Source organism: Elaeis guineensis, chromosome 11, assembly GCF_000442705.2.
Source record: "Elaeis guineensis isolate ETL-2024a chromosome 11, EG11, whole genome shotgun sequence".
NCBI lineage: Eukaryota > Viridiplantae > Streptophyta > Magnoliopsida > Arecales > Arecaceae > Elaeis > Elaeis guineensis.
In genome coordinates, this window is record NC_026003.2 from 115,736,358 (window position 1) to 115,763,383 (window position 27,026).

General features: G+C 40.6%; 3 protein-coding genes and 1 long non-coding RNA gene across 8 annotated transcripts in view; 2 read left to right on the forward strand and 2 right to left on the reverse strand.

The window, feature by feature from the left end:
• Positions 1-6,330, forward strand: part of LOC105053997 (uncharacterized) — a 44,993-nt gene extending 38,663 nt beyond the window's left edge. For all 3 annotated transcript variants that reach the window (XM_029267270.2, XM_010935364.4, XM_073245858.1), the window contains 6 exons: positions 82-273; positions 388-492; positions 710-844; positions 1,593-1,841; positions 5,673-5,774; positions 5,930-6,330. In XM_029267270.2, the coding sequence (XP_029123103.1) occupies positions 82-273; positions 388-492; positions 710-844; positions 1,593-1,841; positions 5,673-5,774; positions 5,930-6,079 (933 nt within the window). In that variant the 3' untranslated portion in view covers positions 6,080-6,330. The remainder of the gene's footprint in view (positions 1-81; positions 274-387; positions 493-709; positions 845-1,592; positions 1,842-5,672; positions 5,775-5,929) is intronic.
• Positions 6,331-8,193: 1,863 nt separating this feature from the next.
• Positions 8,194-9,938, reverse strand: LOC105053996 (GATA transcription factor 4). The gene is made up of 2 exons (XM_010935362.4): positions 9,287-9,938; positions 8,194-9,206 (listed from the first exon to the last, which is right to left on the reverse strand). The coding sequence occupies exons 1-2, from the start codon at positions 9,617-9,619 to the stop codon at positions 8,529-8,531; spliced, it is 1,011 nt and encodes a 336-aa protein (XP_010933664.1). The 5' UTR covers positions 9,620-9,938; the 3' UTR covers positions 8,194-8,528.
• A 6,665-nt stretch (positions 9,939-16,603) lies between these two features.
• Positions 16,604-24,580, reverse strand: LOC105053995 (uncharacterized). 3 transcript variants are annotated; one of them, XM_073245959.1, is made up of 4 exons: positions 24,244-24,580; positions 24,036-24,157; positions 22,574-22,658; positions 16,604-16,891 (listed from the first exon to the last, which is right to left on the reverse strand). In XM_073245959.1, the coding sequence occupies exons 1-4, from the start codon at positions 24,390-24,392 to the stop codon at positions 16,789-16,791; spliced, it is 459 nt and encodes a 152-aa protein (XP_073102060.1). In that variant the 5' UTR covers positions 24,393-24,580; the 3' UTR covers positions 16,604-16,788. The 3 variants fall into 3 exon arrangements, with proteins under 3 accessions (XP_073102060.1, XP_010933663.1, XP_073102061.1); XM_073245960.1 differs by lacking the exon at positions 16,604-16,891 and adding an exon at positions 18,449-18,745 and having other exon boundaries at positions 24,244-24,578; XM_010935361.3 differs by lacking the exon at positions 22,574-22,658 and having other exon boundaries at positions 24,244-24,572.
• Positions 24,581-24,708: 128 nt separating this feature from the next.
• LOC105053994 (uncharacterized) lies at positions 24,709-26,993 on the forward strand. Its single transcript, XR_833541.4, has 2 exons — positions 24,709-25,027; positions 26,616-26,993. It is a non-coding gene; the product is annotated as an uncharacterized lncRNA (long non-coding RNA).
• The last annotated feature ends 33 nt before the right edge of the window (positions 26,994-27,026 follow it).

The window sequence follows — 27,026 nt, forward strand, 5'->3', positions numbered from 1 at the left end:
TTTTATTTTTGACTTTTTTGACTTTTTGAAGTTGAAGTACTTGGATTAAAGATTTTTTTTTTTTATTTTATTTTGGGACAGGTTCGTTTTCTGTACAAAGGCACACTGCGGGTGCTGCTTGTACTGCTTCATGATTTCCCTGAGTTTCTCTGTGACTATCACTTCAGTTTTTGCGATGTGATCCCTCCTAGTTGCATTCAAATGCGGAATGTTATTCTCAGCGCATTCCCTTGTGATATGAGGCTTCCTGAACCTTCCACCCCCAACTTAAAGGTGGCTGCTGTGTGACATATTCATTGGAGTTCCTGATATACACTCTTTTGTTGTGTAGGAGAAAAAAATGACAGTATACAGATTTAATTACTGACTTTACAACTTCAAACACAGATTGGTCTTCTAGCTGAAATTAGCCAATCCCCACGCATTCTATCTGATGTTGACGGTGCTCTCAAGGCTAAGCAGATTAAGGCCGAGATTGATGAGTATCTCAAGGTATATTTCCGTCCTCAGGCTTGCATTTATGGGACGAATTTCCTTTGACATGTCTCTGTCTTGTAAAACTGCTGAAATGTTAGTTTCCTGGGCATGCTTTTTGTAATTCTTCTTTTACTCAGCCTAGTCTTAGTTGTATCCTGAGAAACAGTATTACTAATTATGCTGTCTTGTTTACTTAGATTAGTTTTATCACGATGCCTATGTAATCCTGCAGACAAGATCAGAAGGATCTCCCTTTTTAACTGAACTGAAGCAAAGATTGCTGCTCCCTCAAAATGAGGCGAACCTGGCAGGCACCCGTTACAATGTACCTCTGATCAACTCACTTGTGCTTTATGTTGGCATGCAGGTATATTTTATTTTGCACTTGGACCTTTCCCTTATTTTAGCATGTATTACTAATAAAATGTGGATTCTTTAACATTGGAAGTTTCAAAAAAAAAAAAAAAGGAAGAAAAGAAACTTTCTAACGATTTACATACACATTAATTGCTGTTTTAGATTGGGGCATATATCCCTTTTGTTTTAGATTATTAAAATTCATTACTATATATTTAATCTTATACTAAGTATGCAGGGAATGAACATTTTGAACTTCTAAGGCATTCAAGAAATCATATTTGATACTTGTATGTATTAGATCTCTAGTTTTATTGATGAGTCCTGAGGCCCCAATTCTAATATCCCTGTTGAGTCTTACTGTGTGATAGGTGACTGTTTGATAAGGACAAAAGTCTATTCAAGATTGGTTCATGGTTTCATTTGGTACAAACAGTAAGAAAGATATAGGCTAAATGCATGCCTAATTACTGAAGTGATCCTTTGTTTAACGTCAGGTTCTTTTCGATTCGAAGCAATGGAATTGCAATGTTATTAATTTATTTATTTACTGTTATTGCATTATATCATGCATGATGCCCTTCTCCAGAATATGGAAGTGGTTTCTGAGATTTTTCTCATTATTATAATTATTAGCATATGGATGAGATTATGGCAAATTAACCAACAGCCTTTTGTCATGGCCATTGATTGTTTCTTTCTCCTTTGCTGTATTTAGTTCAAGTATTGTTGCTTGACACCTCTTTTTGACATTGCAGGCTATACAACAACTGCAGAGCAAGTCTACCGCTCATCATGCACCTGCACAGCAAATGACCCATAGCCCTCTGATGGATATTTTTCTAGTTGGAGCAGCTATGGATATATTCCAGATCCTAATAAAAAACTTGGATACAGAAGGTCGCTACCTCTTTCTTAATGCAGTTGCCAACCAGTTGCGCTACCCAAACATCCATACACACTACTTCTTGTTTGTCCTTCTGTACTTGTTTGCAGAGGCTAGCGAGGTAAGTTTGATTGCATCATCTTTTGTGGCATTGCTTTCTGTTTTCTAGCATGGTAGGTTCTATGACTTGTGGTCGTAGAATCTTGTGAAGCATCACCATAAGTTTTGGGTAATTGATAGTTTTATTTAGATGACGATACATGCTAGGACATCCTGTAAAATGTAGTATAGCGAAGGTTAAGATATTACATGCTATTAGGATCGTAGCACCATTTGCCCTTAGTCTCCTTTTACTAGTATTGAGGTCAAGGTAAATGTAACAGATATGACTTTTATAGTGGTGTCTGGACTTTACCTTTATTTTCAGTATCTAACTACCAGATTTCTCTATGGTAAGATCTGACCCAAGGTCTTAAATGCTGGTGGGATGGCTGGGCATCCTACCATTTTGAGCATCGAGGTGGAGCATCGTCCTGAGTATCAAAACAGAACGAGTCAGGAAATGGACTAGGGTCATATGAGACATCCATCGTCCTCAGTGTCAGTACCAGGGCATCCTGTTCCATTGCAAAACTTGGACAATTCTGTCATTATGGAGGTTTGCCTTCAGTGTTATGTGAACAGTCCAACTTTTAGGAATTCTAAAGTGTCAGCACTTCTAGATGCTTGAAGGTGACATGATGCAGCATTGCACTCATTTGCAATCCAAAATCTGCTTACATCAGCCATATGCATTAGCCCTAGGTCCTGTTTTCTGGGGTATTCTATCAAAAAGCACTAAAGTAGTGGAAGTGCTTAAGATCTTGCAGAAGGGTTGTATATTTTCTCCATGCAGTTGCTTGAGATCTTCCAGTATGCAGCTCTAAAGAACTTTATTTCATGTGAAGCAGATGGTCTTAGTTCTAAGCAGTTGAAGCTAGGGGTGCAGGTGGATTGGCTGCAGGCTTGACACCAATCTGTACCAGAGCTGATCATGGACCAGGCTTGGATACAAAAAAATGTTAAATTTTAAACAGACCCTGCCCGAAGCCCAACTATAGTTGATGCCCGATGCCCGGCCCATGATCAGCTCTAATCTGTACCAGACATTAAAAACTATGTTTTCGGTTTCAACTTGAAATTTTAACTCAGATTATAATGCTAGTAAAACTGGAGATGTCCTGATTAGACCTTGCCAAACCCACTTAAGCTTGAGAAGAAAGAGTCAGAATTTTGTGTAGCACATGCTTGTTAAAAATGTCAAAGGGTCAGTATTTTTTTGTGTTGTTTTTCTTTTAGGAAGGAAGAAGTCCTGCATTCAATTTCGGGCTATAAAACAGGCCTATCACTGATACAGTGATACCCCTGCCTCCATGCACGACCACACCGCCATCTCCCCCTCTACTGCAATTTTTATGAAGGCAGACATTGCTGCAGGGTCTTTGGTACAACCAACAAGAGGCTTTATTAGCAGGCCAGTTAGCACCTTTTGTTGCATGCTCATCGATCTTTGAGCAATAAACAGTTCTGATCCAAAATAAGCCACTCTGTGGATCATATTGATGAGAAATCATGAACCATTGGACACTGGCTTATATAAGATAGTGATAGAAGTTTGTATCATGCACCACTGTATTGCATTGATTAGATAGTTTATCATTTTGTGGACTGGGCTCTATCAAAAAAAATCTATAGTATTTGAAAATCCTCATTGAACAAGAAAAATGTCAATATATAAGAGTTCTATTTCTGTCTAATGCAGAAATGAAGACTATTCACATGGGAAAGCACAGGTTTAAAGTATTGACCTTCATCTATGGAAATGATGCAAATTGATACAATCTGATTTGTTGATTTTGACTGCAATTATGGCTGACAATTATAGTACAAATCGGTGCACCCCTACACGATGCTGATTGCCTTCCATCATGGACACTCTAATCCTTGATGGAGTCAAATTTGAATCCCTATCTATTGTACTTCCATCCAGTTGGACTGGATAAGCCAAAAGACAACCATAAGAGACATAAGTAAGGTGGGTTGCTTAATTGTATCTGAAACATGTCATTTAGGATCAGTGGTAATTACCTGTAGGCATGATTAAAAAACCAGCTAACGTACATTAGTGAGCAATCATTTGTAAGTTGTCAGAGAAAATAAAATTGACGATTACCTATCTAAAGTTTTATGAGCAACATGTCAGTCATTAAAAAAAAATTGATTATTACCTACATAAAGTTTTTATGAGCAGTAAGTCAACCAAGCCTGATCCAACTTTGGTTCAAAATGCACCAGATCATTTCTGGGTCATCTTTGCAGCGAGAATTGGTTAGCCCTACATGGTGTATGGCTGGTAATGAATCAACATCTGTAGCATTGAAGTTTAGGAGGTTGGAAGAATTTGGGATAGGTTAGCCTGAACCCAGTGTAAGCTAACCTGTAGTTTAGGTCCGATAGGGCTAAATTGCATCATGTTGGGTTGGAATGGAAATGTAAACTAACCTCACCCATGTATCTAAGTTAAAAATTGGAGACTTGGATACAGTCCTGGGTGGTTCAGTGGTTGGTTTTATAGTCGGATTGAATGTTTTGTTTATCATATTAAGTCTAGATTAGCCATTAACTAGAACAAAACTCCCCATGTTGCAACCCTGGGGAAAGGTATGGTTCTAGCATCTTTGACCATGCTAGAAGTAAAGGTTCTCTTGCTTGGATTCATTTAAATTTTGGTGAGTTACCTCCGAGAGGATAGTAATGATGTCTTCCGAGTTGCACAATAGGGGTACAGAATATGTCAATAATTCACAAGATACCTGTATTTATTACGATTATGGATGTTGTTTGATGTTGTGGTGAACAAATTAGCACATGCTGGATGTTGATGATTCAATTAGTTGTAGTAATCTTTCTTAGCATCATTTGAATGTTGCTGAGTGCACATTCACATGGTAAGAGGAGAGTAAAGATTGTCTTTAAAAAACCTAATTAAGGACAAAATCTAGAATTCTGATAGCAAAACAACTCTGTTAACAACATCCAATGGGAATGCTCTACTACCTAATTGCTTTGTGGATGAAAGCGTGTCAACATACATCTCAGGCCTGCTTGATGTGATTGACATGTTATTAACGTTAAGAGTTATAGATGAAATCATCTTCATGTCTATTAAAATAAGGAGACCACTTAACTGCATTTGCATATGCACTTTCTAGCTCAACTGAAAATCATGTGACCCAAGGTAGATAGCAGATAGATGTCAGCTAATGTTGCAAACCCTAAAGATGTCATTGGCAAGTGGTAAAATGAGGTGTTGGAGAGGTACATGTGACACAGTATATGCCAAAAGCTTGCTGAATATGCTGATGCTGATATTTAGCATTATTTAGATAAAATATAGTTACTAGATGATGAAACAGCTGGAGGCTAGTACTGTAATAAACTATAGCTTTATTGCTTCTGGAGGGTTTAGGGTTCTGGTCAGTGATTTACGATGGAATATTGTCTGTGTGATCTACCATAGGTAAGGTGCTATTCCGATAGACAGGAGTCATGTCTTCCATGAATGAAATTAACACACTTCATTGATTTCCATTGCATTAGGAAGATCACCACTACTGTATCTCAAGTTCACTTGAAGGTTGACCAAGGATTGCTCTGGTGGTGTTTGCTGGTAGAGGTTGTCCATATTAGAGTGGTGATGTGTTCAATTTGTCTAAGATAGTTGTCACGTGTTTGCTAGGTGCATGTGTGCTAGTGGCTTGTGATTACTTCCATCCAATTGAGAGATTTTTCATCATACAAAGATCTGAGGCTGAAATCCTGCAATAGAGAGCTATTTGGGAGATGGCTATGGACATGAGTCTGTTTGTTTTCATTGCAGTCTCGGGTAATTGATTCATGTATGTGATTGCAGGATATCATCCAGGAGCAGATAACACGGGTGCTGGTAGAGCGCTTGATGGCTTACCGTCCTCACCCATGGGGTGTGCTTGTCACTTTCATCGAGCTGATCAAGGTATCTTCTGAAATTTGTGGCCAGATGACGTGTCTCTTGCTTTGGCATTTATCCTTTTTTTTTTTATTATTATTATTATAGGAAAAGCATTTATCCTGTTTCTAAGTGCTATCTATATTCTGCCACCTGAATACCCCGATATGTGTAATATGCAGAATCCACGGTACAGCTTCTGGAACAAGTCATTCACACGCTGTGCACCAGAGATTGAAAAGCTATTTGAATCAGTTTCGAGATCTTGCGGTGGTCCAAAAGCTGTGGACGATGGAATGGTCTCCAGCGGCATCTCCGATGGCAACCATTGAACTGCACTGCAGACTAAAGTGTAAATTCTTGCAACAAATGAACATGTCTATACTTCTTTGGATGGCATTATGTTGATGTATGTCTGTACATTAGATGAATTAAATAGTATTTCTGGTACAATTGTCATTTTACAGCTACCTCTTGATTTCTGTGGCCTTACAAAATCTGAATGAGCGTTGCATTCAAGTAATTGAATTCATCGTGTTGTAATAGTCTGAACAAGCATCGACTTTTTTTGTTTTTTTTCAAATTTGAGTGATGCATTATGGACAAAAGTTTCAAATGCTGCGGAACTTTGTTCCTTGAATTCCAAATGGTTCCTTCTGGTTTGAGCTGCAAAGTTGTGGATAGGCCTCTCCCATGCGTGTCATCGACCCGAGAAGCTCCTCTGTCATCCCCCGATGTGGTAGTTGTTGCTGTCTCCGGTGGTGCTACTACGGTGCCCATCATCTTTATCCGCATTCCATCACGTACTCGGACGTTGTGAGACCCAAATCAGATTGAAAGCCAAAGACATACAATTTGGAGGAATTGATTGCCTTGCCACCCGAGGATACGCAACTAAGGCACGGTGAGGTTGTTTCGGTTCTTGTTGCTCGGTCTTACCACTTGTTCTTCGCTGATGGTGGACAAGCTATCGTCGTTGCTGCTGTTGCCCGTGTCCACGTAAGAGGAGCAAGAAAGGTAAAAGGAAGCAAGAAATGTTTGAAAAGAGAGCAAAAAAACCTTGAATGTAAACCCATTCATCATCACTTTCTTGTGAGAAGCGTGTTAGGGAGTGTTTGAAGTCATGAACAGTCCACCTCAGTTCCCTCTCGTCTGCCGATGAGCTTCAGGAAATGCTGCAGGAATGGCTTGGAAACCAATATGAATTCAGCCATTAGTGGCGGCCCTATTTTTACATTTTCCTCTACATTTCTCGTGTTTGCAAAGGATACATTTTTTGTCCTCGATCAGGGAAGGTAAATCACATCTGTCATAGATGCTTATTCAGTCATAAACTTATAATTTAGCATGAATTGGGACACATCCCGATGGTCACACCTCTCTACTTAGAAACAAGAGATTCTGGACTCGAAGCTTGGTACATCCTAAAGCTTCAGGCTCCATTAATAGGGAATGGTTGTGTTGGTGTAACAGCAATTTTTCCTCGCCATCCTTTAGCAAGGCATGCAAGTTTTACAAACTAGTTTATAGACTGCATCGTTTTCCAAAAAATCTTATAAATAATACTATGGCCATGTCCAAGAATGGGAACGCCAAGATGGTCCTGTTGGCTTTTAAAATACGAACGTCAACAATGTCAGGGAAAGAAAAGGTCTTTCCTTTTTCCCTTTTATCAGAGGAAAGAAAAAGAATTTTGATCAGAATTTTTTATTGCTTGCGAATGCAGAGTTTGGGGAAAAGAGGCACCAGAGTGAAACTGAAATTTGATGCCGTTAAACAGGTGCCAGTGTCCACCCCAAGGACAAAGTAAATAGAGTAACGGAGCAACGGTAACCAAGGTTAGTCATGCTTCTCCAAACCATGGTGGAACATTGCTTAGGGCTAAAATTATTGGCGGGACCTGCCTAAAGAGATGGAGGGTGATTCAACTGGACAAAGGACTGCAAGGATCCAAACATAGCTTGGTGCATGATTTGGGAAAGACTGTCATCTAAGTATTTTAGCTTGCATTCGTATGCAACCATTAGCGGATCCATTGCACCTTTTTTTTTTTTTTGCCTCCAAAATAGTTTAGTTCCAATGCTTGTAAAAGAATCAACCCGGGATGTCTGTTTCTTTGTCCTAACAACCATCATCATCATCATCAAAATAAAGTTGGTGATGAATGGTATAGAGTTAATGATGGGAGAGAGGGTGTAACGTGACCTGCTGTTGGTTCCCATCTTTGCAACCATTCATCATCATCATATGCAACGGTCCTGTCACGTGACCAGAATATCTTTTCGCTTTTTACCAGCGTTGAATGCAGCGGCAGCCGCATGTCACGTGGCTTCCCATCCCTATCGCGCTAACATCACCATCCCCCTGCCCGCTCCCCGACCGTATTATCGTACCACACGAGAAAATAACAACTCAAATTATTTAAAAAAAAAAAAAGAAACGAATATTGTCGGAAAAAAACGAAAAGATCTTGATAAATCCCAACCGTCCGATATGGGGAGCCGAAATCTAAGAATTTATAGAAACAGGAAATTAGGGGAAAAGTTAATTCCCGACGAGAAGAGTAGAGGCGGCGAAGGCGGCGGCGCCGGCGAGGGTTAGCAGACGCCGTAGTCGTGGAAGAGGAGCTCCAGTCGCGGGGCGGTGGAAAAAAACGAAAAGATCTTGATAAATCCCAACCGTCCGATATGGGGAGCCGAAATCTAGAAACAGGAAATTAGGGGAAAAGTTAATTCCCGATGAGAAGAGTAGAGGCGGCGAAGGCGGCGGCGCCGGCGAGGGTTAGCAGACGCCGTAGTCGTGGAAGAGGAGCTCCGGTCGCGGGGCGGTGGCGGCGGTGACGGAGACGGCGGCGGCGGAGGCGGACGAGGGGGAGGTGGGGTTTTCGTGGCGGAGGAGGATCTCCTTCTGGCGGCGGAGCTCCATGACCTTGCGGTGGGAGTTGGAGTGCTGGGTGAGGACGAAGGTGGGGCTAGCCGCCGGCCGGTACTCCGGCACCAGGCGGCCGGACTTGTACCGGACCCCGCACGCGTTGCACAGCGTCTTCGGCCCCAGCGGCCCCGTCCGCCACTGCGGCGTCTTCTCCGACGCGCAGTGCGTGCACCGCCGAACCCCGCCCTCCACGATCTCCCCTCCACCTTTCTTTCCCCTCCCGTTGTTACTATTATCGCCGGCGCTCGCCTTCGGTTTGGACTGCGGGAAATCGGACGACGACGACGACGACGATGGCGAGGATTGAGACGGCGGTTGGAGGGAAGACCAGGCGACGGCTGCAGCAGAGCCGGTAGGGGCCCGGGAGCGCTTGCTCCTGGCGCCCCTCCCGGGGACGGAGGGCTCCGCTCGGAGGTGAGCACCGCCGGCTGGGGTGGCGACGCCGGTGGCGGCGGGGGGGTAGGGGATGTCGGAGAAGGAGTCCTCGACGAACTTGGACAGCCATTCGAGCTCCGCCGCCTCCTCGCTCTACAAATTAATCAAGCCCAAATTAGAAGCAAAGTAAAAGAATTATACTCCTAAATTGGTGCTTCCAGTGCAGTGCTTACGGGAATGTAAAGGTCGTCTGGAAAGGAGGAAGGGTGGTGGTGGGGCTGGAAATCGGAGGAGGAGTCGGTTTCGCCGGAGAAAGGAGGACGGGTGGTGGCGGTGACGGCGGAGGATGGCTCAGGCGGGGGGAGGAGGTGGGCTTCCATGGAGGGGAAGTGGTCATGGTTGGAAAAGTCGAGGAGATCGTCGATGCGGAGGGTGTCGGCGGAGGGAAGTCCGTAGAGGTAAGCGGGAGCAGCCGTAGCGGTAAGCGGTGCAGCAGCAGCAGAAGCTCCCGGTCCCATCCCCATTCCAAAATCCATTCCCATTCCAATCTCCCACTCAGCTGCCATCGTAAAGGAAGGAAGCAAGGAATCAAGGTGGTACCTCTCCGTTTCAGCTTCCTTCCTTTCTTTTTCTAGTGGGAGTGGAGGAGGGAGAGAGTGGTAGGGAGCTGGGAAGGAGAAATAGTGGGTGGGGTATACGAGGGGAGGGGTCAATCAATGACTCATTTCCAGTTTGCACTCTTGTAATAATAGAGACAATAATTTAATAACGATGGGGTAACAAGAACAATAATCAATGAAAACGGGAGTGATGAAGTGGCTCACGCACTGCATCCAATTCCATCCTCAATCCCACCCTACTCCTCCATCATCCTCTAACCTTCCCACTCTCCTGCATTAAAAGCCTCGTTACCCTCAACTCTCAACCCCCCACCCTTTTTCCTTTTTTTTTTTTCCTTTTTGGGCATGATGTTGGGTATTTATCTCGGGCCTTTTCTCTTTAAAAAAGCCATAAAAAATTAAGGGTAAATTGGGAAACGGAGTCTAGAGTTTGGACAGTGAGTTCTGACCTTGAAGAGGGAGGAGGAATTTATATACTTCATGTGACTAACGTTCATCATTGACATTATTGATGCTAACTAAAAAGTAAGCCCACCGTCATTTTTTTTTTATTATCCTCGAGAAATGATATTTACCTTCGACTCCTTTGTTGGATGCACTCTCTCTCTCTCCTTTCCTGTGAAGTGCTTCTGGTTCCTATCTTTATCAGGAGTGCAACCACGGGAAAGATTGGGAGTGACTTTATAAAGATACTTAACTTCCTACACGAGTCAGCTGCCGCCGGTATGCTACTTAATACAACGCATGCAACGATCAGCTGTTTGTTCCGAAACAGCTGTCGGTTTTGTTCGCTGATGTGTCGTACTGCTATTGGTAAGGATAAGGGCAAGCAAGGAAAGGGGCCGGGCCCCACCTAAGGCTGCTCATCCAATGACGGAAGGAGGTTGGTCCGCTGCTGTCCGGACCGCACACAGAAGTCGCGCGGCGTGGTTGTTACCGCCGTTAAGTGGTATTGACGGTAGGACACGTGTTGTGTCGGGTTTCGTGGGGACCACCTGCGCGCGCTACGTTGGTCCGTCGTTCCGTTTACTTTTTTTTTTTTTTTTCTTTTCTTTTCCTTTCACCCCTCCCGGTGCGCGGCCGCCTCTCCGTCATCTCTTTTTCGTCCCTCTCTTCGTCTATACCAAACAGGTAAAATTAAAAAAAACGAAGAAACAAATTACGGCACCGTGCCAACTGGATACAGTTGTGAATTTCTTTCTTACGTGAAGCATGGGGCTCCACCAATCATACGGCAGGAATTGCTCCCACGTTCCCGTACTACGACGGCTATCGTCGCACTACATGGACCCCACCTCCGCTCACCCACACCCACATACACACTCACGAGTTTCCGTACGGAATATTCCGGCCCGACGTGCCCCCCAGGCGATCCCGAAGCAGCGGCCGCCAGCTGTACTCGCCGCGCCTCTCTGTACGGCACAGGACCACGCACATCCTCTCTGTCCGTTTCTTTTTTTCACGCTATTATTGGTATAAATATGGGTAATTTTAAAAAAGAAGTTGAAGTGAAAAAATCGCCAGCCGTTGGAGAAGAGAATCCAATAGTGGGATCACGAGAGAGAGAAAGAGGGGGAGTTTTGGGCGGCGGGCATGGTGGGACCCGCACGTGGCGCGTCGCGGTGCGACGGAGGCCTGATGGCTGATTACAACGCCCCCCAGATATAAAAGAAGCGAATCGAAGCACGTGATGGCGATGGGGATCCCGAGGCGGAATCCCCCCAGCACGTGCCCCCTCGTGCCCATAACAAACCCCATGCACGTGATCGAACATAACAAGCTGCTCGAGCTCAACAACCATCAACTTCAAAAAAATATACTTTGTCGAGCCGCTTATCCTGACCGGGATGGGTAACGGAGAAACAGTTTAAGAAGCGTACCGCCGCTCCGCGAGTCAGGTTACGCAGGAGGGAAGGGATGGGCAGGGGTTATGGCCCAACGTGTCGGTCTCTTTCAAAAAATAAAAAAATAAAAAAAAGGACCTGCATGAAATACACGTGTCGGCCGGGTGGCGCGGGGGAGCTGCCGACGCGAGAAAGGAGGGCCCCACGCGGCGCTCTGGCGTCGCCCCTACCAGGCGTGGGCCCGCGGGACCGAGCCCAACGTGGCTTGCGTCACGCGACGCATGCCGCCGGAGAAAGGGAGGACCAGTTGCGGCTGAGCAGGGCCGGTGCATGTGGGGCGCACGTGCTGCCGGTGGAAGGACGAAGGGTGGGAGGGACCGCTCGTCCCGCACCGTAGCTATCGTAGGGTTAGGACGGACCTCCCAGACCTCGCGGCCCAGCCTTGGTTTTTCCCAGCCTATAAATCGTCAGGTAAAACAGTATTTGTTCTTCTTTTTTTGCCCTCTTATTTACGTTATCGGTGCCACTTTCCACGTTTGGAAAGTGCCAACGGTCGATATCGTCTTGGACGGCAACGTAACGTTGGGGTGTGCCAGTGGACAGTCGAATGCTTCTTTTTTTTTTTGGGGGGGGGGGGGGGGGGGTTAACATGGAAGCCGTGCCCAAGATTTTGAGCTATATAGAAATTTGTTGTTAGGTGTTTAACTGAAACAGAACTGGATCAGGATTGGTTTACTAATTCTTATCAGGTCCAATTAATTCTATTTATATGCAATTGTTGATTCTTTAATGTTTCTTCTATTCTCTGCTTCTTAGAAGAGCCTACATGTCATAGGTTATACAACAACAGTCCTACCAAACTTCCCGCATACTTCTAGACTATCCAACCTTTGTGGTGGCAAGGTTCAAACTTATATCTCTGAACCAAAACACTATACTAGCCAACTATGCTTTCAGCCATTTTTAGTCAATCCAATTGGAATTCATGTAAAAAATTGAGAACTGCATTTAATGAAGCCAGATTCTATGCAACACAAGCCATATATTTTTCGAAAGGCTACATTCAACCCGTTTTCAAACGGCTTTATTTGAATTGATAGTGCAGTACACGAGTAAAAAATGGCTGGCTATCATCTTCCAGCCTCTCGTCACAAAAGGGACATAAACTATAAAGTAGTCTTTATGCATAGATACGTATTGCGGCAACAAAAATGTCACTATATATTCGGCCAAAGTTATATTAAACTTCTACTCTAGTAGATGAACGGCCAAAAACAGAAGAGTATCTCATGAAGATTCTTTTTCTACAACCAATAAAAAATCGACACATCTCAATTTTAGGAATCTTCTATGAATAGGATTATAGAGGGTTTGCATGCAGTTAATCACCCAATAGTAAAATCTGGCCACAAGAGCTGAACTATATTGCATACACAAAGATCTGAGGAAGGGTGTGAAACCTGAAATAATGTCCCTGCCAGAAAGAAAGAAGGAAAGAAAGAAAGATTTTTTTTTAAAGAAAGAAAGGAAAAGAAAATCTTGCTACCATAAGGAATTGGTATCGCTTCGTCTGCAGAACTTTGTACTACACAAACCGATACAAATTTCGTTGACTACTTCGTTGGCAGGTTTTACTTACTGCTGAGTGGCATGTGAGAAACAGAATGGCACATACCATGCAGACAAAATTTGACTGATATTTTTTCTTTTGGATAAAAAATTTGACTGATTATTTTTGGTAGCAAGTTTCACAGCTATCTATGGTGAAGCAGCAAGTGGGAGCACAGAAAAGTACATGTTATGCTTTCAGAATCAGGTAACCAATACAACCACCATAAGTCACCTACCTTCTCTAATCAAAATCCACCCCCATCTTCATACGAATTTCCTTGACCTCTTCTTTCTTTTTTGCCAATCTCTGGAAATCTTCCTCACTTACCTAAATATAAAAGAAGACCAGAAACGAAACCCCTATACTTCTCACGTGGGATGCTTTTAATATCCTAAGCTAAAGAAACTCACATCCTAGGAGAGGCTGACCCCATGGGAATCCACGCTTGGGCAAACCCAACGTTACTCCTTGAAACCGGAGATATGGTGGCGTGTATCTATGGCCATGCACCATCCAAGTCAAAGCTCCATTTCTTAACCACCATCAAACAAAGTTGACGTAGATTTTAGTGAACGAAAGAAGCAACCCGGATTGGCTGCCTTCTGATTGCACTCCAACCCGTAACCTAAGGCGTCGGCCGTCCATGGCAAGCCAGAGTTGACATCCATGCACAGTCCTCGATCCACGTGAAGGTACTTTGTTTACTTAACTCTGAACGCGTTTTAAGGTAAACGTAGATAAATGATTCGGAGATATCACGGTCATATGGGCTGTGAACAGCTCCTACCCCAACTGAGATATTAGTTTGCATCGGTTTCAGTCACTGGTCCATGCCAAAGTACATAAACTTCTATAAAAAGAGACGACTTTAGATTTTTTATCTATTTCTTAAGCCGTGGTTGGGGGAATAAGGCATGGGAATAACTTCTGTAGGATTGGGATGTGGACCATTTGCTATCCAGGATAGGCGACGGGTAAACAGCTTCTCTCTCTCTCTCTCTCTCTGTCCTTTTTTTTTTTTTTTTTTTCCGAACAAGGGAGTAAAGGGCATTGCCAAAATATTTAAATATGGTCGGTGCCACCTTCTTAATTTAAAATCCCGACTAAGCCTGGAATGACTTCATCCACGGAAAAGGTTGATTAAGTTCACTCTTCTGCACTAGCATAGACTGTTTCGTATTTGTTGCTGCTCGATTTAGTTAAAATCAGAGATAAAACACCTGGGCAAAAATGATGGTGCTAAGATGCCCTATAAAATAAATTTAAATTAAAAATTTTTATTCCGACGAAGACTCTCAGATACATAAGTCAGATTCAGAGAACAACACTAACAACTACGAATTCTCTGAAAAAAATTGATTGACTTACCTAATCTTTGAAATTTTGATTGCTTATATAAAAAACTGTCGAATAGCTGATCGAATAATTGTGAAATCATGCGATCTCGAGATCGTAGAATCGTTGAACATGTCATTACAGACGAGATAATTTAGTCTTCAATTGTTCGCGAGATTAAAAGAATCGATTACGCATGAATCTATCCACTTGGGATGGATAGTTGTTATGCACATCATGAGATGAACCAGCTGTGATAACAAAAATAGCCCACGCGTTAAGACATTGATCTGTCAAGATAACGAGATACGTCAGGTAGATCATATAGCGATCAAAACGTAAGTAGTTCTGCTTTGCATATGATTCCACACTTTAATTCCGATCACAGTTTGAAAATCTAAGATGCCTATTGATTGTCATGCTGATCTGGGGCACTCACGGTAACCACCGTAATAATATTAAAATTTGATAATCTCGTTGTCACAATATTTACTAGGATTTCAGTATCTTAATAGTATATCAGATATTAATTCATTAAAAAAAAACCTCCAGTCTTATCAACTGGCCTAGTTGGCACCTTCAATGCATGAAGATTCTTACACAGTTTGACATAAACATCAAGGCATCAATAAGCATTTTCAAGAGAAGCAGCACACTTCTGTTTTCGGGCGAAAACATGAGAAGGAAAAAAAAAAAAACAAAGATGCTGACAGCAATGATTTAAATTTCGGCCTAACCCATACGTTCTCGCCATCAGATGGATTAAGATCAAGAAGGCCATACCTGATCACATTTTGATGAAAAAGCAGCATCTGGGTTTACTCCCAATTGTACACATTATTCCGGTTATCAATTCCCGCATGCCGCATGAATAAATGGCAAAACCTCATAGCCAACAGAAGCACAGAGAGCCTGGTTGTAGGATTAGAGGAACCCATCACCTTCTTCATTAAATTATATCTCCAGCTTTTAATAGAAGAACGGAGTTGAGCTAGGTTCCTTAAACATTTGATGTTGTTATCTGTATCTTATCATAGAATGAAAACTTCCTGTTTCATATATATATATATATATATATATATAGAGAGAGAGAGAGAGAGAGAGAGAGAGAGAGAGAGAGAGAGATCACTTTCCATGTCTAATTCCAATCAAATGTTTATGGATTATAGAATCAATCTCTCTTTGCCTCACATGATGAACTGGGCATCCACCTCTGATAACCATGAAAAACTATATATATATATATATATATATCACTTTCCATGTCTAATTCCAATCAAATGTTTATGGATTATAGAATCAATCTCTCTTTGCCTCACATGATGAACTTGGCATCCACCTCTGATAACCATGAAAAACAGTGTGTACGTCCCACCTAACCTGCTATGCCTTTGCGTCCTTCTCATTGCTAAGGAAAAACAAAGGGGAAAAACTGTAATGATCAGCTATGGAATGGGAATTCAGCCACCCCAAGAACGGAAGAGATTGGAATTATTGGATCGTAGGACATGAACAGATGATGAAACCAGGAGCTTTAGATGTCACGCAACTTATTCTCCAAGTTATTGATTAATGGTGACATGAGGGCTAATTCTACCATGAACACTAGCAAAGGAATAACTCCAGAAGGAAATACAGCTTGCAGAAAAGAGACAACCTATACTACGCAAGATCATGGTGCCCCATAGAAAAGTACAGCATGGATTACTTGATGAAGCTTATAAAATGACCATGAGATGAAGTAATGTAGTGTTCAGAATTATATTGTGCAAATCAAGGTTCAGGTATGACAGAGTGAACCTTCCATGCTTCTTGGTGGGTTGGAGATTGGATAACTGGTGGTTACTAAGAAAATTGGTTTTGCAGGTCATGACGGCAAAATTATCCATTGTGCCCTTGGATTCGCCCAGTTTTGTCCAAAGACCGATTTCAGCATCTTTTATAATACCTTATAAAACTTCGATCTCTTTATTATCCTGGATGAGAATGATAATTGGCCTTCCACTCTCTTATTGAAAACTTTTGTCACCTTTTCTCCCCCAGCCCATAACCAGTTTTATTCTCGACTCCAACATCATGTCATCATAAGTAGATCGAAATGTGAAGCATAGTGGATGACCAAACAAAAAATGCATCAAATTGGAAAAACAAACACAACAAATATTTAATGACAAAGGCCACACGATAAAGGCACTGCTGGAATGCATGCCTATGAGACAAACTTCTCTTCTGTTTGATCACTTGAGATAAAAAATTTCATAATGTTTGATGCTTCTAAGAAACATGACATCAGAGATTAGAACAAGTAGATTTTGCTTACACGATCAGCAATGGAGAGGCACTACAAAATTGTTCCATGTCCAAAAGTAAAAAATGTTTCCATGCTTATCAGCTTTAGCTATCACCTTGGAGATGACAGACCAATCTCTAAATGGAACAAACAATACATGCATTAGAAGAAGAAAAGCTAAATGATAAGAGTAGAACATGAAGATACAACTCTAGTGTGCTTGGTAAGAAAATTACAAAAGGGGTTTAGGCAGGGCATATTGATTGTTTGCAAAACAAATATACATATCCAAATAAGAAAGTCTATATTCAGTTGAAATAAATGGTTAGAGATGGAACTCAAAGATATCACGATGAATGTTGAGGAAACAGTAACAGACCTAACTTTAGGAACAGCAAACTAGTGAAGCAAAACATTTCACATACCATCATTTTCATCTGGGAGAAGGACAATATTGTAATGCTTTATTAAGTGATAAATATGCAATAAATTGATACTAACATTTTTTGTATTCCAGAAATTTTTTTAATCAATTTTTTCTAGATCTGGTAATATTTTAAGAAGAAAAATCATAACATCCTTCTGTATTTTACAGAATTCTAGCTATAATAAAGTTGTCTTGCTTAAATTATGAATACACCAGTCAACAATTATGACCTAGGCTATCTCTACACGTCCCGAGCACTTGGCAACTTGCATAGCTGCTTGTATCTTATGTCCTAACTAATCTAGTAAGTGTATATTAATGTCCAAGTTACTCCAACATCCTCTCTATGCATCACATGTCACTGTCTCTTACTCCTTCAAACATTCAAAAACTGACCCGATTGTTTCTCCCATTCAAAAAAATAATTTTCTAAGTTCATTAATTTGGTTTGCTTCCCAATATCTTAATGCTATGAGTAGTCAAAGATGATAAACTTTCCTCAGAAAGAATCCTAACATCCATTGACCACATCATGTGCCGAGTCAGACACCTTCAAGGTCAACAGGTTTACAGGGCTATCATCATTTCCCACTGTGAGTTGACAGGAGAGTGACCCAGAAGTCGGACGGGCAAAATCTATCAGGAAGATAGACCATAATATTGAACTTAAATGTAACATAACTATTCAAATTGTAAAGATTCTTCTAGAAGAAGCATGCTTTTACATCAAACATGTATAAAGAATGGAAGAGTTTAGACGTTGAGTTGCAGGTTGTGAGGCAAAATGGACAAAGTATTACTGAAAATCAGTGGCGACACTTCTGAGGCACTCTTATTTTTTTCTGAAAATGCACATTTTTTATCACAGTGGATTGGCATTGGAGGATGGATTCAAATTCTTTAGTAAGAAGAATGTGATAAGGATGACCAATGATCCTTCATAGACTTCATGAATTTTGTATGACAAGTGAAGATGGAAGTCCCGTCCTTCAATTTTATGCATACAATGACTTCATAATTACAGAAATAAGCTTTGATCATAGAAGCTTAAAAACATGATGCCCTCGTTAAAGCAATGAAGGTATGTTATATATTATCTTACATGGGCTCCTTCAGAAAGTAGGCATATGCAAATTATAGTTACAAAAAAATTTTCTGCTAACCACAGTACGCTATGCAGCATTCCATTAGAGAATGAATGAGTAGTGAAATTTATTTTCCAGTGCAACACGTATGTGGTGATCTATATGAACAGAAGATTGAAATAGAAAAAGAAAGAACAGCAATAATTAGGGCTATTGTTCCCCCCAGAAAAAAAAAAAAAAATAGAGCATGTCTCGCATCCTTATCTTGATTTTAATACAACTCATTCTAGATACAATCCCACAAAAAGCTGGATTAATTATGAAATACACAACTAGTCTTTTTCACTTGTGTGTTACATGTGTACAAAGTCAATCCGCTATATTAAAGAAACATTCATGCTTGAGAATTCTGCGGAGAAAAACTGGCAAGCATTCAAGCGCCCATTTTATTCCTTTCAAGTAGTAGCAAATTCACGTTCCTGCAGGAACTAAATAGTAAATACTCAAGTTGGTCTTCCAAGCTGAAGGAAATAGCTTGAATAAGTTGTGATCTCCAATATAACTACAAGAGACCCATTATATTTCAGTTTGCCCTTGATCATGACGAGAAGTCCATATCAGAAGTTTGACATGATACCAGAGAAACATCTTATAATGTGTTTATGGGCATATTGAGGCTGCGGAAGCATAGGTTTACAAGGTGCACTTGACTAATCTGCTTCCTTGAGCCAGATTAAAATACATTAGATAACAGTATTTCACTATAGTTGTCAAATAGTCTTCACACACTTGACTATAAAATGATAGGCAAGCGTGGAGACAAGAGGGACTGATGAATGCATTTACCTAAAGATGACAAATAACTGATCGAAATTTGAAGCATCTTGAGTGTTATTATAGAGTCATGCAGGTTTGTTTAATATCCATATTCAATTGTAGTTTTTGCAAAACTACAGAAATTAGAGATGCCACAGGAAAACTATAACTTATTAATACATCTATTCGAACTGCCTCACCACAATTTACACCACAAAATAATCACTGTATTTAAGCTGCACACACTTTAGGAATAAATAACCACTTATGATCTTACATTTGAAGATATACTGGTTACTTGTGACAACATAATGAAAAGTGTTTAGTGCTGGATATCCAGCAATGCTAAGGTCTGAATATTCAGCTAGAAAGAGCATACTGCTCTCAAGTCTTATGGGAAGCTGGTATGGGCATCCACCTGATTGGACCACTTTCAAGTGACCTGCCTGTTTGGGATCGAACTTATTTCCATTAGTCTGAGAAACAATTCTGTGAGAAATTGTCCAACAAGGATAACATCTATATTAGTGGTTTTATATCTAACCTATTAGCGTAGTCCTAATCACCATAGAAGACTTCATATATTTCTAAGTTCTGATAGAGTATTAAGAATATGTATAAGTTTCAACAACATTAGTATTACTTTATGCGAAAAAAAATCATCAATTAACAGTAAACCAAATAATGCTAATTTATCATAAATTCAAACTTTGATCTTTTAGTCATATTCAATTAAAATTGCAAATCTTTCATATTTTGACAAATTTCTTTTTTCATCATTTAGCTTTAAAAATATTGTTTTGCTGATTTTAATCATTTTGGCAGTAGGGGTGGCAATGCTTACCTATTTAACCCATTTAACTTTATCCAACTCATTGTTGATCAGATTAGGTTGCCTGTTGATAAAATAGCCTTGTTTAGGTTTGAATTTTTGACCGTTTAATAAACATATTGAGTTCAGATTGACAGATTTTTGATCTATCTTGTATCTAACCCAACTCATATCCAGTCCAATCCAACCCGATTGCCACCCCTAATTTTAAGTCTACCTATCCAAAAGCAAATATATATCAAAATGTTGGTCCAAGTCAAGTTAAATTTGCCCAAACACAAAAGTTCAAAATCTTAGCATAAAAATTAAGATTGTAAGCGGAAAACCTTGACGAATCATGCATGCTGAGCTTTCTCTATTCCTAATCTGCTGAGCTTTCTCTATTCCTAATCTGTAAATCCTCATTCTCTATTTTTTCTTAGATCGTGGCGAAGTGCAACCCATCTTTTCCTCATGACAAGTGGGCATTTTGTTCAAACATAAAAATAATGAGGATCCTGCTTTTTCTTCTGATTAATCACTAAATTTTCCGTGCTTTTTCCAGTTTCTTCGTGTATGTTAGATAACACAGATAACATTTCTCATGACAATACGTAATCATCATCTTATTGGGTAGTTATATCTTCTTCTAAAAGGGGACTTTGAGAACTGATCTAGCGAAAAAGAATTTCTCATTCTAAATCATGTAGGTATTACCAACAATCCACTATCAATTGTATGCCCTAAAAGCCAATATGGCAGACACATTGTAATTTTTTAGGACATAAATTTGTACTTAAAATATTGATTTATCAATAAAGTGGGCAATTTCATTTTCATTCTTGTGTAACGTGTCCTTGAATCATCGAAGGAATTAATAACTTAAAGACATAAATCCTCAAGAATTGAGAATTTGAAACGTGTGATTAATTCCTAAATTACTTTCGATCGATGGATCATCACGGGGATGGTGATTGATCCGGTTAGATCGGTGTACGGATCGTTTTCTTCGAAATAGACTAGTCTCGAGTCTACAGTATGGGGATACTGAGCGAGAATACGGATGATTGTTGGAGAATATTGGTACCGAACGTGACTATACGAGAGATTACATAGATGGATGTCTACTCACTCATTAGTTGATCTTCTCGATGCTGTAGTAGTGTGAATGATTCTTTGACCTACGATGCGTCGACTGCTCACAGAAGGGTTGCTGTAGTTTGACTGCACATAAACATGGTCTCTTAGCTATTTAGATCCTTATAGTATATGTTGACTACAATAGATTTATTATAGGAGTAGGATGCGCACCTAGATGGGATATATCGACCTTAGTAGATAAGGAGTAGTTCTATGGGATTTGAGAAACTAAGTTCTCAAGTCTGTGGCCACAGCAAGATGATTGATCGAAAATAGTTTTTATGAGTTTCATGATTTGGATTCGAGCTAATTGAATCTTGCATGTGACAGATGTTGGGGTTTGACGAATTTTTCATAACCTCTATCTTGTTAGAACTCACGATAGAGAAACTGAATCACACGGTAACTACACCTAGAGATTCTATTTATTCTGTTCTGCTGTATTGCCACCACATGCTATTAGATATCACTAAGAGCTTGTGAGAACTCACTAGGATCATTATGGATGGATGATCCTTGATAGGTGTAAATTGAAATTACTCCAACCCATTAAAAGATGTTTCGATGATACTATGATAGAAATCATGATACGTCTCACTATTAGACAGGAGAGAACCTATGGGGTCACACACAATAGGAGTTTGATTAAATTAAACGGTTGGATTATGATCAAATTATCAATATGATTGATAATTTGAATCAATTTGTAAAAGTTACAAGTAAAGGATCTGCTAATAGTTAGCAATGAAGACTTAATTGCAATTGTTGCAATACAATTTGATGAGATCAATTTGAGGTTCAAGTCCTAATTGAATTAAATCAAATTTAATTTGATTAGACTTGACCTGATTAAGTTTAATTAGATATTTGGGTTTCAGATTTGAGTCCTAATTAGATTAGGATTAAGTCTGGCTCGAATTCGGCTCGAACCGGATTCGAATTGGATTCGAATTAAATCCGAAATGAGTCGAATTGGATTAGATGCCAAAGTCCTAGATTTACTAGGACTCTCTCTCCTCTCTCGTGCTAGAAAGGAGGGATGCGATGGGGATGCATGTCCCCTTCTTTGACGTGCGTAATTGAAAGAAAGGGCACCCACCTCTGCGTAATTGAGAGAGAGGGTACCCAACCTCTTCTCTGATCTTCTCTCTCCTCCGAATAAGGCTTTATCTTTATCTAGATTTGAATTTGATTCAAAGATAAGGATAATCTTATCTGATAATCTTATCTGGGGTGGTTAGAGGTTATTGGACACCTCTATTTAGCAAGCGTGGAAGAGAGAAGGAATAAGATTTTTCTATGTAGAATTTTTCCTACGCAGAAATAATTTTCTAACGCGCCCCATCTGCTTCTGCGCCTCATCCTTCTAGCGCCCCCCTGGTGCACCAACAGAGAGAGAGAGAGATCAAAGCTAGCGAAAGGCGTTCGAACACAACTTTCCAAATTAGATCTTCTTCCTTCGATCTTACGAAGAGACGAAGAGTCGAAAAAAGAGATTAGATCTAAGTCAAAGGAGCGAGATCTGAAAGAGAGCTAGTACCTCGGTGATCTTAGATGTTTTTTATCTACATTAGCCCCGTATGAATACCTGTAGAGACCGAAGACGTATGTGGCTTCATTGGAACCTGCAGACATCTTCAGATTCAGATCTCGAAGAAAAAAAGTAGCGCTACAAGTAGGTGATTCAATCACTAGTTTATTTTTATTGAAATCAGATGCATGCTTCTTTTATTTTCATCATATAAACTAGATCTGTAGGTGTTTAGATTAGATCTATGCATGCTTAGATTAAAAATGTTTTAATCTAGTCTTTCATTATTTGTTATGAAAAAGTTTTGAAATCTACATACACAAAACACCTAAACCTAACATCCACAACCACCCATCACTCTAATTACTTCTCTCTATCTAAAAGTTTCCAATGCAGATGAGTACTAGAACCAAAAATGTACACATCAAAGGGTAAGCTCTAAAGTTTTCTTATGACTTTTCTTTCTTTCCTTCCTACCTCAAACAAGGTAAACACAAGTTACTTCCCTTCCATTAATGTTATGAAAGGAATGATTGCTTTGAAAAAAAATGGTAAAAACTTGAAAAAAAATCAAATGATATGTATGACTTCCATAGCCTTGGAAATCATTCTATCAAACTACTATATTCTAAAAAGCTAAAATAATAATGAGTGAAGGATCATTTACCTACAGGAGATATTATGTTTGTATATTTATACATGTATAATTGCAAAATTGTTACATTATGTTTTACAATTTTATTTACATTATTCTGATACTTTTCTCTCTGATTACCTTTTTTATTTTCTCTTTTTTTCCTTTTTATTTTCTTTTTTTTTTTGAGGGGTGCTGTCGGGGAGGATCATTTCCCCAAGTGCTGCAAGTGACCAAATTGGACGATAAACCAAAACAGAGAAGCAGCAAGAGACATTAGCTAGAATTGGGGTAATACTTAGTTTTGATGCCAGGCAATTTGCATTTTCATTGGTATAGGAGAAAAGAAACACCAAATTGGTGTGCGCAAAATTGCAAACTACCAAACCAATGATGACCCACCTATATCAGCACTCTACCCATACCACTATGCACATCCCTCAGGTCTTGTCCATATATTTTTCATATCATCATCTCCAAACATTCACCTATTGCACTCAGGTTCCATGATCCAACCAGGATTCTACAATTACCAAGGATCTAATAATCTACCACCTCCATTTTATTCGTAATTCAAGACTCAAACAATCTGCCACCCAGGTAAACCCACAATCCAACCGAAAACTGTGCTATACCTAACAGGCACGCAACTTTCTCCATTTTTCACTTAAAAATATCAAAAGCAAAGAGAAATGCTACACTCATTGGCCAGAAAGAGACAAGCAGGAATCTTTATGGGAGAACAAAGAGCTCAAAGCAGAGCTACTCACAGAGCAGTCGAAATAGTGATAGAACAACAACATCATTAGAGTCCGGGATAGATGCGGCAGAGGATACCCTGTGAGAGCGCCCGGCAACTCCGAGACGTCAAGCTCAGCCGAGAAGTCAACCTCGCCGCCGCCACGGCGCTGTGCAGCGGCAAAAGAGATCCGCCGCAGCATCCCAACTCCACCGGCAACCTTAAAAAAAAAAAAACGCAACTTCTTTATTGGATAACGACCACAAATCAAACAGATACTGGATACTGCCATTACGAATCGCTGACCTAGAGAAGGACGAGAACCGGCGAGTAGGAGGTGGGGTGGCGGCGGATCCGCCAGAGAAGCATCGCGCGGCTGTCTTCGATTTGGCGGCAAATGAACTGCGGAAAGATTGAGCGATGCGGTTTATGGATCGGATGGAGGTCGAAGCCATTGGAAGATTAGGGTTGAGGTTTAGGGTTCAGTCGATGGAGAGAGGTCGAATGTAGCGAATAGATGGAGAGAAGAGCTTTGAGATCGGGAAGGAGCAACAGCGCAGAATATGACGTGATCTGCAGTCCGCTGTAGCACGGGAGAGATTGGACGGCAGATGCTGTCTTTTTTGACATACACACCCCTTTATTTCAGGTACACGTTAAGAGACAAGAAACAAAAGGAGAAGGAAAGATAATAACAGAATATATTTATCAAATAACATGAAAAGCCAAGATGATGGGATCACGGCCGTCCGCGTTTAGTCTCACCTGAAACGCACGTGCCCGGTGCTCGTTTTATAAATCATAATGCCCTAACCCTGGGAGACTCTCCTGGTCTCGCTGTTCATGGCCTGCCCCGGTGGCGCCGCCATGGTTATTTACGGGTCGACCTCCTCCCCGCCAGCCGTGCGGTCGCCGTGGGTGCTCGAGAGGTCGGGGCGTGTTCTCGGTGCATCAAAGAGTAGAATAATGCGTATACGTTGCCGAATTCCGAGATGACGAGCTCGAATTTCTGGTGCCCCATTGGCTCCGACGGAAGGAAGGGGATCGATTGGCAGTGCCAAGGCCAAGAAGGAGGAGTTCTGAAGGAAAAGTAGGGTATCAATTATCGCTGAGCAAAATGGCTCTTTTGTTTAGCATAAAGTTCTATTTCTTCTTAATTCATGTCTTTTATGATTTCAAGTGATTTTAAGAATCTTTTTCTTTTTCCCAATCAGCTTTAGTGGATGGGTACACAAGTAAAGATTTCAACTTTCTCACTGGATTTTCTGATTGATATTGATTAAAAGGAAGAAATTAGTTATGAAAAACAGGAGAACTTTTGCTGGTGACCAATTAGCCGGTCACATGCCTCGGATGTTATGGCTGTGATCTTTGTGCGGGTGGTTGGTGAGCTCACCTACAGCCTTTGTGTCTTCATCTCAGTGAGGGAAAGTTAGTTTAGGTTCCTTCTTGGTGCACACACTCACATTTTAGCAAACAGGTGATGGGAAAAGAAAAATGTGGAGTTTGAACATGGGCTTTTGAGATGAAAGATTGCATCTTTTACATGAATTATGCTGGTGGCTAATTAGCCAGTCACATTGCACAGCTTTTATTGCTGTCTGTTATTTGTGAATGGTCAGTAAGTTACCTATAAGAATCTAGTGTTTGCATCTCTTTGGGGGAACTGAATTGTGGTTCCCTTTGGATGCATCCACGCACATTTTAACAAATAGGCTATGTATGTAGAAGAATGAAGAGTTTATTATAGGTTTTGAACTGAAAAGGTACAACAACAGTGTCATATATGAATGGTGGTAGGCTCACCTATGGTTTAAATTTTAGTGTATGCATCTCTTTGGATGAATTATGCTGGTGGCTAATTAGCCAGTCACATTGCACAGCTTTTATTGCAGTCTTTTATGTGTGAATGGTCAGTAAGTCACCTATAAGAATCTAGTGTTTGCATCTCTTTGGGGGAACTGAATTGTGGTTCCCTTTGGATGCAACCACGGACAGTTTAACAAGTAGGCTATATATGTAGAAAAATGAAGAGTTTATGATAGGTTTTGAATTGAAAAGGTACAACAACAGTGTCAAAAGAAGAAATCTAAATCAAATTGTTCGATTAAAGAAGAGTTGGTGGCTAGTTAGCCATTCACATAACTAGGCTATTATATGTGAATGGTAGTAGGCTCACCTATAGTTTAAATTTTAGTGTATGCATCTCTTTGGAGGAAACAGAATTGCTGTTCCTTTTAGATGCATTCACTTACAGTTTTAGCATATTGATTCCCAAAATATGTGCAAGTTTTTGATTAGCCCATTGTATTTAATTCTTGGGTGGTTGTTGGGGGGTGGGACTGATTATAGTTGTGGATTTCAAGAGCTGTACATGGGCGCGCATGTGCCTGCTGCTGGTTGATCTTCTGGTAGATACACTCATTCCAGGATTAGGCTCCAAACCTCAAGTTAGTTATTGTTTCATGATGCTTATTGTTTTGTCATAAGACTCTGCATTCGTGGAATATGTCATTATTTTATTTTAGTTGGAGAATTGTAAACTTGATGTATCTTTCATTTAGTTTGTGTTTCAAAGTTCCATGTTTGAAATTGTTATCTCTGCTCATTTGTCAAGAAATTGTTCTATGGTTTTTGAAGAGGTGCTGGCTAACTGATTTCGTTGTACCTTCTCCCAGGCCATCTAGGAGTGCTTGCTGGGCATGCTTTTGTCGCTGTCATCTTGAAACAGAACACAAAAACACTTCAAGTATCACTTTAGAAGCAGGCTGTATGTTGGAAGGAAGGCGCTCAATTTACGGAGGAGATGGTACGGATTAAGAGGGTCCAGTGTTCTTTTCATGGTGTTATGGAGTTTTGCATTTTGGGTTGCTCACTGTGTGATGATGCCACCCGCTGTAATCTTTACGTCGAGGTGGATCTCTGGCTGGATGTTTCCCTGCTGGTGTTATGGAACCGTATTGCTTGTTCCTCGATCATAGAAAGAAAAGGGAATCTCTATGTATTAGCTGCACATCTGAAAACTAATAAAGACACAAGATTGTTTGCTTGGTTAATTAAGGATGATTTCCAAGCTTGGGATCTACAGT